Below are 15,072 nucleotides of genomic sequence, written 5' to 3'. Positions count from 1 at the left end.
CTTTTGGGATTGACTGTATAGCCAATACATCCTTAATTATAAAAGAAGCGAGTGTGATCGACTGATTCAGACTGCATACTCGTTATACCTAAAATTTTTTATGGAACCATTTTATTATCTTCTGATTTATCAGGAATTTATTTTCACGTCTTATGCGAGTGTAACATATCTAAAGTATTCCGAGATGTATTACAATGAAAGGTTTATGCTACAATTATTCTTGCAATTATTAGGTTGTCTCAAAGGGTCTTTCGCTATCTACGCTTGGTTCTATTTCTTTTATTATTACAAAATGCTTCTAAACGATAGGTAAAAAATACTGTAATCATTTTAAAGAATGAGGTATCGTAACCAATCGCGAGTTGTTAGAAACAAATTGTTAGTATTTCATTAGAATGCTCTACTTCATACTACTCTCTTTAAATATTGCATCTCAAGATTCAATAAATGACTGAATATTTTATTATCAACCAAATAGAAATTTTAAACAGATCGCGTTTTAAGCAAATCTGATACAATAGAATTGATCGTACTTAATTTCCCTTCGCAGTAAAAGATTGCATTATGCTACTTCCGGAAAGATTGAGAAATCTAATACAGCAGAATAGATCATACTTAATTCAATAACATATCTAATCATCGTTTATTAATAAAAGGAGAGAAACTTGGGACACTCGAACATTCTACTTGGCTCGTATCTTCCGAATTTGAAAAAGTGTCTCGAAGTTTCGGATCATCTGCCGTTTTGGATTCTCACGGATCGCATCTGAATCTGCACCCTCCTCTGGAACGTAAAAAGAAATGACCGTTATACCTCGGGCCTCCCTTTCAATCGTCATCCCTTCGGCGAGCATCCCCTTTTCTGGCAGCCCGGAAACAGGTAAGAATCTCCGTTCACCCGACCTTCGACCCCGTGGGATCGAAGGAGTAGGGTGCATTGTGTGGAGAAATTTTCTCACGGGCCATCGGAACGCGTGCACCGGTCGCCAAAAACGACTATTTAAGGGCTGGGATCCAGGTACGAACTCGCAGAAGTGTTTCGCAAGTCGAAGAAGAGAGTCAGGAGTGGCAGAGTGTCCTCGAGAGGAGGATTCGCAGGATGTCCATCGGCGATAATGGTGAGTCCCGTTTCTGGCAATTACACACGGTTTTGGTGCTTCGATAGACTACGCTAAAATTCCACGATTTCGGTCGTTCTCAATTTTCGGTTTCGGTCTTTTACTTTGTTTTTATTTATTTATTTATTTATTTATTTGGTTTTTACCGGAATTCGATCGTCTTCGCTCAGGATAGATAAACGATTTTAAGGACGAGTATAAAGAACTTGTGAATATATTTGAAACCAGATTATTTAACGGAAAAAAACTAAGTCAGAAAATATAATTATCCAAATTGACATGACATGCTACGCAGATTTCTAAAACACGTAAAAAATCTTGACATACAGACAGACTTTAAATACGAGACCGAAATTGTTACTTCGAGCTACTAAAAGGGTTGCAGTCTTTTTTGTACATCAAATTTCGTAATTTCTCTCCGCATTCAAACATTTCAATCGATATATTAAACAGTAAGACATTCAATACCGAAAAGTAATTGGAAATATGTTCATTGGTCATTTCCTAAATTCTTCTGTGTAACTATGAGTCATATCAAAAACTTAACAAATCATAGTTGTTCGTTGAAATGATTAAACGTTGAAACCAGTTCAGGTATTCATTTATCCTACTGCAAACAAATCATCGATAATTCACTTGAATAAGTATCCAAATATTCAAAATTCTCTAAACAATAAAATCACCGTACTGTGTTCCATAGTTGTTAAACGATCCACAACTATTTAAATTGCAGTTTAAATAAATGAAACAAGCGATCATAATAGTTCCGAGCAAGACAAAGAATAATTTTAACCAAAAGAAATTGTTTTCGAGATATCTCGGAAAAGTGAAGGAATAAATGGTTTACGATTTAGTAAGTTACTTGTACTTTAAAACTTGTATAGCAGGAAAAGTATGTGACAAAAGATTATGAGAAATTTTTTGTCTACTGCTCTTCCGGTGGATAATTATTTTTCGAAATATCTTGATACATCCGGTAACAAAAATCGGTAAATGACATAAGTAAAAGATATGCTCTTCAAATTTTTCCATGGTATACACCCTTGTAAAATCCACGGTGTTCAATGTACGTTTATTTATTTCTTGCAATTAACCAGATCTCAGCAGATACTAATACGCCAAAATTCAATTTCTCCACTCAACTGACTTTTATTTGCAATAAATCAGATAACTATATTGAATGCTATAATTAAATCAATTTATTTTGCAACCGAACTTTGCAGGATCATTCGTACCCTCAAGAACCGAACAAAATTAATACAGTGAAAAGAAAGGAAATTTATCGTTCAAAACATCATAGTAAATTTCTATATAAATATTTGCCGCGATAAAGAGCATTCTGTTCATCACTCAAGCCACATGAATTAATACCAAAACATCTGAGACGTAAACTAATTTCGTTCACATTTAACGCGACGTATCAACATCTGATATCATTTTTTACAGTGGTTAATTATTAATTATTGGTATGTGTAACGGATCTACATTTCTCCATCCCTCAGGGTTCATTACCGAACAGATGTTCTATTTTTTGTACACCAGAGAATCAGAACAGTAAATCCTCATCGAAATTTCAATTCGTGCATACGTTAAATCACCATCTGATAGACGACTTTTCTAATCGAACAATCATCGTTGTATTATTTCTGATATTTATTGAGTACAATTCGGTAAACTATAATAACGCAAAAATAGAAAGGGTGTTACATCAAAAAGCAAACCATTCATGTAATACATCTGCAGAGAACGTGTAGAAGAGATAATTTCATATTTCAGTGCGTATTCACTTAAATTTTCTTCTGGAAAACGAAACTTTGCATTATCCAAAAATCAGATAACAGGCAACTCGAAGCTTAACGAGAAATTTTAATCAGACTTGAAACTAATTTCAGAAATACAGAATACTAATTAAACTTGGCATCTTGTATTTTATAAAATGACTCATAGTTAACAGAGCACTTGTAATTCAATTTATAATCTCTAGCACACAAAATTATCTTTAGACTGCGGTAAATTTTTAAAATTCACATATTACAGACAGAAAACGAAAACGAATCGACAGTGAACAAAATTGGAATATTTATTAATTAAATACACAAATTTATTCAAAACATAAATACTTTTATCATTTAAAAACTTCTTCGACATGTGCTTATCATTCTGCTATATCAATTATTAATATTTATTAGAATTCTTACCTGACGTGAAAAATTATTTCCACAAGGCAAGACGATCAGTAAATTTTCTTTTTTTTTTAATTTAATTTTATTTTTTAAAATCGTTTCGCTCGGCCCTACTCTATCCAGGCACTAAGATCCAGTCGAAAATTTTTTTCAAAATTTTCCACGCTCTATTCGTCGACATGTAACTGTAATTTTCAAAATTAAAAATTTCTTAATTGTAGAAGTTCTCATTCACTTTTATCTTCGTAATATCTAAAGAAATAGAATATTCTATTCTGTATTAGTTGTTCATTCTTCCATTAGTTCCACTATACACAGTATTAAAAAAAATATGAGTCTTCGTATAACTCTGACCTAACACGATAAAAAATGTCACATGAAATTGAAGATCAATTATGCAACTGTGTAAATTTCAAAATCTGGTTAAATTGCTGTATTCGTTACGACCTGACGAAGACTACTTGAAGATCCACCGTTCCGCAAACTGAAAATGAAGAAAATCCAAAAACTGAATCTAATGAAATTGTGAAACTTGAGAAGATAATCGAAACCTAATGTATACAACTCGATTCATTCTGGTTATAAATAATTACTAAATAAGGCAAGCATCGTGGAATGTTTCACCAGCCAAATCAGAATCGCAATTTGAACTTTAAAGAAATTACGGATGAACAGAACAAGAAGCAATAAAATATTCACTAGACCATTCTCGAAATCTACTGCCACTTCTATTTCTTGAACATTGAAATTTATTCTCCTCCAGTCCGTGTTTTAAAATCGATTGTACCCGAAGTTTAGTTCTATATCGAAATCTTACTTTCAGATTTTCAAACAGCTTCTCCGAATTTACGAAAATAGAACCCGGTTTCAAATTTAATCAAATGCTCTCCGTAACTCGTGACGAGACTATCAGATCCGAATTTCAATCGAATTTAATGGTAATAATTGATCACTGCCGGTTCAAATTACAAAGCAAGATTGATCAGCAGATGAAGATTGTTTAGCAACTCAAATTATGATCATCGATCGGAAGAAAATTAATTTAATAGTCACGAAGTATTGTTTACGTTTACTGATCAAATATAATTAAATGATTAGATCAAGACATACTCTACGCCACATGAAGGACATATTTTATCTATTCAAATCGAAAACGTACAAAATGAAGACTAATTCGGATGCAATACTCATGTAATTGAAGCGTATTTTAATTCAAAATATGCAATAGTATTCGATACACTACATGTGTATGTATTTAAAAAACAAACATGCCACTTCATGCTCAGAAATCTAACTTCAAACTGACGGATCATTTCAAATCAATTACAAATTTATTAGAAAAATTATACTACAATATTAGGATAGAAGATCATCAATCTAAAAAGCAGCTGAAATAAAAATTGGTAATCCGTGACAGTTTGTTGCATAATTGATCGGAGTTAAATTCCACTGTCCTTCGGAAAAATTATAAACGAATATGCAGGAAAAGAAAATAATTTAAAAATAGTCGAAACTGGACCAATGTGATTGTTTAAATAATTCATTTGTTTATATTGTGTATTACAGTTTCAAAATTATTTTAGTTTCTCTTTTCATTCATTTCCAAACTCTTAATTACATTTTGTTTTTTTATCGTTTCCAAAATTATTCCAAATTGTTTCAAAATTTTTTATTATTTCCTTTCTTCTTTGGCTTTTCTTTTTCGCTAACACTCACACCCTTCCAGGTCTCGAAGGCCAGCTGCAAGTGGGAACATCGGAGAGGACCATGTACCATAAAAAATCAGGATGTTGAAGAAGGATTTAAAAGAACAGAAAGATTGCCATAAGGAGTAACGATCAAGGATAATCTGAAGAAGGAAAACGAAGCAGAATGGATGAGAAGACGAAGAATCCAAATGAACGGATAATTAATAACTTCAAGCAGTTACGAAGAATTTAAAAGAATATCAACGATTGCCAAGACTGAGACATAATAGGAGCATAAGTCAAAGATTTTACGGGATTCGATGATACGACCTTAAAGTAGAAAACAGTAGCTATAAGCAAGATTATTGTTAAAAAAAAGGAAAAAGAAACAAAAAAAACAGCATTAAGTTTAAGCCTGACGGAACTTGAAAATAGAATCAAATCCAGTATAAAGAGATGAAAATTCTAAATTGCAATAGTGAATATTTTTGGATGTACGAAGTGAAGAATGAGAAGACAGCCATAAAATTCTTTTTGGGAGAAGACTTTTGGGACGAAGACTGAAATTTTTAGGAACAGATACCAGGGCATATTTACAATTCGATATCCACATCACAAGAAGATTTCAAAGATGAGAAAAGGGAAGAACTGGGAGACGATCATCAGGAAGCATTTTGAATCTGAAGATTTGGTATAATAAAACATTTACTTCTTCATATTTCGATGAAAGAAAATTTTCAAAAATTTCCGGTTTCCAACTAACAAATCGCGAATTACAAAATTTGACACAGTAAACCAATTTGATAAATAGTTTTCACAATTTGGCATGAAGATTACAACTTCAAAAACTGATGAAACGAGCAAAAATTATGTGTATGTATAAAAGGAGTCTAGTTAAAATTTGTCATTACCTCGATACCTAAATATAATTAAGGATCCTTGTTACCAGTTGATACTGCCAAGTGAGAGTAAAAGAAGCAGGCCAAGAATTAAAACTAATTTGACTAAGTGAAAGTAACTATGAATTAAAAAACAAATCAAAAATGTCTTTTGGAATTATTTTTAAACTCTTCGAATGTCGATTATTTTTATGAGAAATTCTATGGTAAATTCCTAATGAAAAAAGTGATTTCTAAGAAATGTGATATACAAAATTCCGAATTCCAATACAATTTGAAGATCATGAGAGTAAACAGTTGGAGTAGAAAGATTAAGTTTGAAATTTTAAGATCAATGAAATCATTGATCAGTTTTTAACTTGTTCTCGTTTTCGTTTGTTAAATTGTTCGTTACGTTTGCCCGTCGTTCGTTAAGTGATTGTTGATTTTCAAACGAGAAACGTTACACAAACAGCCAGTTTTTATTGTTATAAATTTAAACTCGCGTTTAAGTTGTTGTTGTTAAGTTTGTCGTTCTCTCTTATTTCCGTTAACGTTGACATGCCAGTTGTTAAGTTAATGTTGACACACGCCCAAGCTTGAAAAATTGAAGTTAACGTTGATCCGAGTTATGTTTTTGTTTTAACGTTTGAAAAGTTGTAAAAGACGGGGTATTCCACGTAGAAAGTACGCGAGTTCCATAACTTTCCGCGTGGAATACGTATACCTAAAATTTCACACGGACGTACTGTTTTAGTTTTTTAAATAACTGGTTAAAAGTATCTGTTTTCCATTGTTCATTGTTTTTCAGAAAGCAAAATCTTTCACTGTTGAGTTTATTAAAAATGAAGTTGACGCCTGAGTTAAGAAAATAATTGTTTCCAGTTAGATAAAAACAGGAAGTAAAATCTAACAAAAAAATTGTTTTCCCTTGTTAATTTTTATTTTCATTTGGTTTTCACCACAGTGCCTTCGCCTACATTTTTTAATCGACGACGCTAATTATTTGTTCATGATACAGGTGAATAAGTAAGCCTACAATTGGTATACGAAGACAGTATTTTATAGAACACGATACATGAATGAATTAATGGTCCGTTTAATTCATTTATTTATTTGTACAAAATTGACCCACTTATTTTTAAGCGTTGTTATTGGCCATCGTATAATCATTGTACCGAACAAATGAATGATAAAAGTTAACTGTCATGGTTCATTTGCTCGATTATTAATAAATTGTATAACCCGCGTGTATTCAACAAAATGTACCCATTAGAGCGATCGTATGATTATGAATTCGTGTGCTCATTAATTAATCAGTATAATGATAATTTTTAATAATCTTAAATCTGAAAGAGTGTGTGTGTGTGAATTTCTCTTTTCTTACATTAAATCGAACGATTCAATTTTTCGATCTTGCCACCAACGCTTGTGAACATTAACGAGAGATGAATTGACTGGCGTGTATATTAATATATGTATACCTCCAACGTGCTGTAAACTATTTAATGTATGAGATACACAAATAAAGACATAGAAATATTAATTAAACCATTTCATCGATTCGTCTATTCCTTTCCTGTTTTATAATTTACAATTACAGTCGCGCTGGATAATCGGTCGAACATTAAACGTGTTATTTCATTTTGTAGCGTGTCCACTTAATATCCGGCACGACTTCTTCCTGTTAGACACGAGGTCTTTCGTCGCGTTACATACAAATCGTCTCGTCGGCCTTGAACTTTCTAAGATTTCAAATTTTGTTATTTACCTAGATCCTCCGCTGCCCGAGTTTGAAATTCAAATTCCGTCTACGAACACGTTCCCCACAACACCGCGTGCGTAAAAATTTGTCATGACTAATCGAAGGTGAATTCGGAATAAAAACAGAGGAGAGGAAAATATTGCGTGCTCGAAGAAAAGATCGTGGAAACGAGAAGTGACAATAGTCGCGGAAAAGCGTGGGACTAAAGATAGAAACGATCGGTTCCCGATCGGCACCGTTGATAAAACGAAACCTGGAAAAGAAGGAACAAGGAGGGTAAGCAGAAGCAGAACGATTCGCGATAGGAAGAAAGATATGCGACAAGGACTTGGAAATCGGTCGTGTCGCTGTAGTAAACGTAATTCTTTAAGCGGAAAAATGTGGTAATCGGTGTGATCGCTCGATCGACGTTCCGGACAGGCCAGGTATACGATTTCAGGCTGACAAATACCCGGCGAGCAACATTTGAATAGATGCGTTAAACATTACATTTCATAAGCGTCTCGCAACGTGGTATCTCCCTCGAAAAACGATCGTTATCATTCGTATCGAGCAATCGTATAACATATAAGTAATGCAAAATCTGAACGTGAGAGATGGACACGAAGAACAGCAAAATTTCTCACTTTTATAGATCTAATATTTATCAAATGATTATAAGAATTTTTTTCTAATGGTTTATCTTATTTAAAAAGTGAGAAATGCGATTGATTAAAGAATGACGGGCCCTTCGTGATAGAAATCGTCGAGGATCGTAGTCTACCTTCGAAAGGTATAAAAGCCACTGTCTAAGGATGAAGTGGCTCAGTCGTTCGAAAAACGATCGAGGGTTCGGAATCAGTCCCGAAGGTCCTTCCGTACGTTTTCTCCAATCTTTCCGATCTATCGTGTGCATCTCCGTCAACTATCTACCACAAAGATAGCTAATAGTGAAAAGGATTATGTGGGACGAGTTCGGATTTAAATATTATACAATCTAAAGCTAAGGGGATACGGGGAACACGGTGAAGAACAGATTAAGATTCCAAGCATCACGTGAGTTAAAGAGAAGAAATAACCAAGAGATGAAAAACCCACTGAACTAGAACTGACCGAAGGGGTATCTTACATCGTTGCTCGTAATACCAACTTGGATTGCACGAAAATATCCTTGCTTGCCGAGGATCAAACGAAGAGTTGCGAACGCAAGACCGAGGGATTGAAGATAACGAGGTTTAAAGGACAAGTGCATCGAAACAGGTGTAGAAAAATATTAAAAGAAGAAGGGAGAAGCAAGAGCAACGCGAACGGGAGTGGGAATAGTGAAAGAGGAAGAAAATAAAGAAGAGGGAGAAAGGAAGAAAGGAAGAGGAGAGAACCGTAAAAGAAAGAAACGAGCGAAGTGAAAAGAAAGAGGGAGAGGAATAGAAGCAGAGAAATAGAGAGAGAGAAGGAGGTACAAGGGGGAAAAGAGAAAAAGCAGAGCGTGTGGAAGGAAAGGGTAAAGAGAAAGAGGAAGAGAGAAATAGGAGAGAGAGCAGAGGCGAGGAGAATAAGAGAGGTGGTTCCGAAGGTGTTCCGGAGGGACAAGTAAGACAAGTTTTTAGAGTGCACTCGCTTTTCTTCGTTCGGGGGAAGAGGGTGAATAAGACGGCGATGGACGGATGGTGGAGCCTCGGTGGTGCTCTTTTTCTACTTATTGCTACACTCCTTACTCTCTATTTCTACAAGATCAATTGGATCAAGGTGAGTCTTCTTCTTTGGTACACTTGTTATAAGCATAGCACTTTCCGCCTCTCTATTCCTTATACTTATAAATTAATTAAAAAGCGTATTTTTTATATAATAATATGTCACGCAGCAAAATTAGAAAACTGCCCTCGGACATTGAAATAACTATTACTAATTACGTTAAATTGCACTGATGTTAAATAATGAATCGTTATTGAATATCTAACATTTTTTATTAATTCGATGACGCGCACGAAAGTAGAAAAAGATTCGCTTGTGTTACGTTGCGAGAAACAGAGTTGCAGAAAATTCGATGTAACTTTAGGACTGCATCAGGTTTCCATTAAATTACATGGGATTGAATTTCAATCGAGAACCAACCGGCATTGTCATCGTTACCTAGTGAACGCGATTTATTTCTCGGTATGATTAAGAAGAAAATCGGATATACTAAAAATCGAAGACGAATCACGCGTTAACAGAATAAATCGTTAATTTTATATGCATGTATGTATAACGATATATATATAACAATATACACGTATAACGATATATAATAAATAAAAAATATTTTCACTTTCAATCCCGTTAGCGAATTATATTAGCGCGACGCGAACGAATGCGAGCAGAAGTCGGCGCGATGACATTATCTTTACAAATCTGCTTCAATCCTTTTTCTACGCATCAGCAATTCTTTCCGTTCTTAAGAGGAAATCGTGACGTCCCTCGGCGCAGCAAATATTTAAAAGCTGCACACGGACTTCTTAAAATTAATCATGCTATTTGATAATTTAATTTTGTACGGGTAGTACGCTCTAGAAAAATGTTTTTTTTTTAGGATCTGAGACTAGAAGGCAATGGCAAAAAGGTTTTAGCAAATCATTTGGATTCGAAGAAACGAAAATTGGGCAAACTTCCCCCGGTCTATCCGAACGGATGGTTCGCTCTGTTAGAGAGCTACCAGTTAGGCAAGAAAGAAGTGAAACATGTGGCTGCCCTTGGACAGAATTTTGCCATTTACAGGTAACTCGACAATTATTATTTAAAAAATCAATATAACTTTTAATACTAATCACGTTTAATAATTGGTTTAAAGAACAGATAACGGGACGGTGAGGATTTTAGACGCGTACTGCCCTCACCTGGGCGCGAACATGGCAGAGGGTGGTCGCGTAAAGGGTGACTGTTTAGAATGTCCCTTTCACGGCTGGCAATTTCGCGGATCGGACGGACAGTGTGCTTATATTCCATACGCAGATAAAAGTGATTTAATTTCAAATATCAATAATCATATTGCTATTCCTGCATCAATCATCTCAATGAATGTGTACCATTTTCAGTACCACATATTGCAAAAACTAAAACTTGGAAATGTTGCGAGGCTAACGAGATCATATTCGTTTGGTATCATGCAGAGGGATTGCAACCACATTGGGAACCGCAAACGATCAGCCAAGTTTCAACTCGGGCGTGGCGTTATCGGGGTCGAAACGAATTCCTCATCAACTGCCACATACAGGTAATACAGCAACTTTGATAGATAGTCTTGCTTCTAAGAAACTTCTTCCTTTCGGTATTTTATATAATGATAATAGTTACTTAAATCGATCATGTAAACTAAAATCAAGGAAACCAATTTACCATTGATAATAATTCACGGTCGACAGCGATCCGTTAGTCTTCTCTCTCTCTCTTTTTCCTTTTTCTAGATATGTGTTAAATAAACGTGGTGGATAATTGAAATAAGAAATGGATTTTGGACTCCTTGATTGCAGCCCCCATGACGAACGCTAAGAACGATGATCATTGTTTTGGGTTTGAACACGTAATGAATCCATAATAGGCCGAGCGCCCAAACGGGAGGCTTGAAGCCAGAACAAAGAACGTCGAAATTTAACCGATAAATGTTAGAAGTCACGTGACTACCCTAGCTCTTTAAGAAAATCAATTTCCGCGACTACTACCTCAACGTTTTCAGGAAGTCGCGGAGAACGGCGCGGACTTGGCGCATTTGAGCGCAGTACATGGACCACCGATATTTTCAAGCAAAGTCACGAACTATCTCTCGTCTTTCGCCCGACACTCGTGGTCGAACGTTAATTGGACACCACATAATTCCTACTTGGAGTTCCAAGAATCCGAGGACACCGGATCAAAGAAACCGGATGGCGAGAATCTAAGGCACAGAGCGTACATGACTCTAAGGCATCGGCTGATACTCTTCGAGAAATTTAAAGTTATGCACCTGGACGTGGACGTCCAACAAGTAGGCCCGGGATACGTAGAACTAATGATGCACACTCCTTTGGGGTCCATGTGCATATTTCAGACGGTCACACCCATGGAACCCCTTTTACAAAAGGTTCTGATCTTATTTAAATTACTATAATTACACCGTGGACGTGATAATACGTCCGCAGTCCAGTTACGATCAATGCTTCTCGAAGCCTTTTCTATTATAATATTTATTACATAGGTGACTCATGTAATGTATTCTCCACGATATCTCGCCCCATACGCAAGTATGTTATTCCTCGGGGAGTGTTTAATGTTCGAAAGGGACGTAGCTATTTGGAATCGAAAGAAGTTTGAGAAGCAACCGCTTCTCGTTAAAGAAGACAAAAGCATACTCGCTTACCGCAGGTGGTACGCTCAATTCTATTCGCAGCACAGTCTGAGTTATCATTCTGCCATGAGATCGTTACAATGGTAACTGATAACCACTTAACGAGAAATTCGATAAGATTGTATATCAATAGTTATAATTGTAGCAATAAAAATTATAAAAAATACTGGCTACTCCGAATAAGTATATTTTAACGTAACGATGATACACATATGTACTGATTTTACTTGTATCATGTTATATGTATAAGAATCTTTTAACAATAAGTACAAAGTTATATTAAATGTTCTTTCGTGAAACTGGATCTACGAAATTTGTTTTTCCCTCCATAGTTTTCTGCTTAGTATAGGAAACAGCAGAGCGACGCTTAAGAATTCTTTATAACACGTGAGAGATCAAAGAAACCACGTACACTTTCCAATAGGAATCGCTTGGGCTACTAAAGATAGGCATAGCCATATGATAGAAACGTGTCGGTGTCAATTGATTCAACTGGTTAAACGGTTCTGTTCAACGCCTAAAAAGCAGTCGCGATTCTCAAGCGTCGAACGCTGTTGACAAGAGCTCTTTTCATACAAAGGAGAATCATGAGTCCTGAATTAGGCCTGGAAGATGTGAGTAATTTGAATTTCTCGCGGGATCTCCTTTTAGTTGATTATAGTTGCTACTTGGCCTTGTGCTATTTACACATTTTGGCGGGTCCTATATTGAACCATAACCTTTATCTCATTGCCTTTTTTTTTACATGACCTTTGCCTTATATTAATTGTTATCTGTCATCGTCGAGGAATAATAACGAACGTATTCTAATAAAAATTCATAGGCGGTGATATATTGTTAAGAAATAAAAAGAACGGTCGTGGGTGAAAGGGTCGAACTCGATTTATTTCTTTATGATATCTTACGCTCTGCGAAAAGATATGCCTCATCAATAAAAAAAGAATAAGTATTTCAAAAACAAAAAGCAGTCATGAAAGTGTCTGTCAAAAATGACACGGAAGAACGTCTTGCTAAATGAAAATGTATAACGGGATTAAAAAAGTACGACCTAGTTCATGGGATTTTAAATTGTGACTATCGTTTAGAAAAGAAAACGCGTAATTAATAATNAATTTGTAAATAAATTTAAATAATAAATAAAAAGTGATACCAATTAAATATAATCGATCTTTTTCTTTCCGTAACATTAATCACTAAAAAGCATTTTATTTGTGAGAGACTAGAAAATAATATTAAATTGATAAAGAGAAGCTGAAAATTTTATATTTGCATTCAGTAAATATGTCACTGATTAGTAAATGAGTACAAGAAAAAAGAAAAGAATTACGGTTGATTGTCAAAACTAATTGACTGAGAAAGTAACTTAATAACAATTAATAAACAGTAATCGAACCAGAAACACATGATCATTTATAAAAACCTATCAGATATAATACATTAGACAAACTTTAAGCAATATGTTCATTGTATGCCGTTCTAGACTTTCAGTGATTAATATTGTAACATATGGTGCATGTAGAATTTTTTCAAGTCTCACCTGATGAGACTTACAATATACACGTTTATTGGAAATTGATATAACTTTTGTGAAATGTATAATAATCTAATCTTCTCGCAAGATTATCTTGTACTATGATAAAAATAATATTATTTCTAATGAATTCTATGTGTAACATTATTGTAGAAAATAGTAAATTTCTTACAATGAGCGATATGACATAGAAAACATTATGATTATGTTTTACAGCTATCCAGATTGCAATTTATAATTGTTTTCTTTTTCAATGCAGTTCCCAACGCTCAAATTAAAACATGCTCATATTAGAGATAAAAAACAGTTACTAAGGACCATAAACACTATTTTGTCAGATGGTTGCAACTCTTTGCAGGTAGAGATTGCTTAAAATTGTTTCTGAATGTCGTTTTCCATTTCAGAGAGCTCTTGTTAAATTAAAAAATTTGATTTTCAGGTTGTCACTGATTTCGATTTAACGTTAACTAAACAACATGTGAATGGAAAGAATGTTCTCAGCAGTTTCGGTATGTAAATGAATATTATAATTTTTAAAAATATATACAGAACGTAATTTGAACTAATGTTTTTATTTTGAAACGACAGGAATCTTTAGCAAGTGTAAGCAATTACCAGAATCGTATGCAAAGGAGTCAGGTCGTCTATATAAAAAATATAGGCCAATTGAAATCGATCATACTTTATCGATCGAAGAAAAAATAAAAGCAATGACAGAATGGATGATTGCTACGGAGGCTATATTAAAAGGGGTACCGTTCGATCCTAAAGAGATACCAGAAGTAAGCGAGATGTATGGAGCAAATTTAAGAGAGGGTACTAAAGAACTTTTTAAAAAATTATACCATGCTAAAGTCCCAGTACTGGTTTTTAGTGCTGGATTAGGTGATGTTGTTGAAAGTATATTAAGAAATCAGGGAGTTCTATTTGATAATGTAAAGGTAATAACTATCTAAGTACAATTTTTCATCTTTTAGATTTGTAGTATTAGCAATACTAATAAGAAATACTTTAATCTCCAGATAATCTCAAATTTTCTCAAATATAAAGATGGAAAACTGGAAGGTTTTCAAAACGAGAGATTGATTCACGTATTCAACAAAAATGAATACGCACTAGAGCAAGACTATTTTAAAGTCCTTGAAAGGAGAAAAAATGTTCTCTTAATGGGTGATACCACAGGAGATGCGTCTATGGTAGATGGCATGGTGAATGCAAATGCAGTACTAAAGATTGGTTTTCTTTATGACAATGTAAGTATTATTGCATTACATAATATTACTTGCAACATTTAAAGTGGATATTTTACGGTTTCTTTCAGGTTGAAGATAGTCTTTCTTCATACATGGAAAATTTTGACATAGTCTTAGTTGATGATCAAACAATGCAAGTTCCAACTGACATATTACATAGAATATTGTAAAATATACTGTAAGATAATGGAATTTTGTAATCTGAGTTATTTATGAAGTGTTTTTTTTACTTGAAGGTTTGACTAATACAATGTAACAATAGTTTATTTAATAAAAAACAATGAATTCTTATATCTGATGCAATTTATATCAGCTATGTT

At 34.3% G+C, this 15,072-nt stretch overlaps 2 protein-coding genes across 4 annotated transcripts; both read left to right on the top strand.

Moving 5' to 3' along the window:
- Window positions 1-9,118: 9,118 nt before the first annotated feature.
- nvd (cholesterol 7-desaturase nvd) lies at window positions 9,119-12,241 on the top strand. Its single transcript, XM_018035868.2, has 6 exons — window positions 9,119-9,357; window positions 10,181-10,365; window positions 10,439-10,605; window positions 10,683-10,861; window positions 11,321-11,704; window positions 11,819-12,241. Exons 1-6 carry the CDS (start codon window positions 9,268-9,270, stop codon window positions 12,053-12,055), a joined length of 1,242 nt encoding a protein of 413 aa, XP_017891357.1. The 5' UTR covers window positions 9,119-9,267; the 3' UTR covers window positions 12,056-12,241.
- A 173-nt stretch (window positions 12,242-12,414) lies between these two features.
- Window positions 12,415-15,043, top strand: cN-IIIB (cytosolic 5'-nucleotidase IIIB). 3 transcript variants are annotated; one of them, XM_018035871.2, is made up of 6 exons: window positions 12,415-12,582; window positions 13,759-13,857; window positions 13,939-14,008; window positions 14,088-14,440; window positions 14,522-14,752; window positions 14,821-15,043. In XM_018035871.2, the coding sequence occupies exons 1-6, from the start codon at window positions 12,556-12,558 to the stop codon at window positions 14,920-14,922; spliced, it is 882 nt and encodes a 293-aa protein (XP_017891360.1). In that variant the 5' UTR covers window positions 12,415-12,555; the 3' UTR covers window positions 14,923-15,043. The 3 variants fall into 3 exon arrangements, with proteins under 3 accessions (XP_017891360.1, XP_017891361.1, XP_026674911.1); XM_018035872.2 differs by lacking the exon at window positions 12,415-12,582 and adding an exon at window positions 12,628-13,009; XM_026819110.1 differs by lacking the exon at window positions 12,415-12,582 and adding an exon at window positions 13,250-13,595.
- The last annotated feature ends 29 nt before the right edge of the window (window positions 15,044-15,072 follow it).

The sequence above is a fragment of the Ceratina calcarata genome, unplaced genomic scaffold, assembly GCF_001652005.2.
Source record: "Ceratina calcarata isolate Rehan_Ccalc_2016 unplaced genomic scaffold, ASM165200v1 scaffold93, whole genome shotgun sequence".
Classification (NCBI taxonomy): Eukaryota; Metazoa; Arthropoda; class Insecta; order Hymenoptera; family Apidae; genus Ceratina; species Ceratina calcarata.
Note: the sequence above shows the minus strand (reverse complement) of the source record. Positions and strands in the feature narration are given on the sequence as shown.

Excerpts from the sequence above, each read along its gene's own strand:
- cN-IIIB (XM_026819110.1), top strand. The coding sequence starts at position 13,560 with ATGTATAATAATCTAATCTTCTCGCAAGATTATCTT. Across the intron at positions 13,858-13,938 it reads ATGGTTGCAACTCTTTGCAG|GTTGTCACTGATTTCGATTT; the intron begins GTAGAGATTGCT and ends TTTGATTTTCAG. Across the intron at positions 14,753-14,820 it reads TTGGTTTTCTTTATGACAAT|GTTGAAGATAGTCTTTCTTC; the intron begins GTAAGTATTATT and ends GGTTTCTTTCAG.
- nvd (XM_018035868.2), top strand. The coding sequence starts at position 9,268 with ATGGACGGATGGTGGAGCCTCGGTGGTGCTCTTTTTCTACTTATTGCT. Across the intron at positions 10,366-10,438 it reads CAGAATTTTGCCATTTACAG|AACAGATAACGGGACGGTGA; the intron begins GTAACTCGACAA and ends ATTGGTTTAAAG. Across the intron at positions 11,705-11,818 it reads TGGAACCCCTTTTACAAAAG|GTGACTCATGTAATGTATTC; the intron begins GTTCTGATCTTA and ends TTTATTACATAG.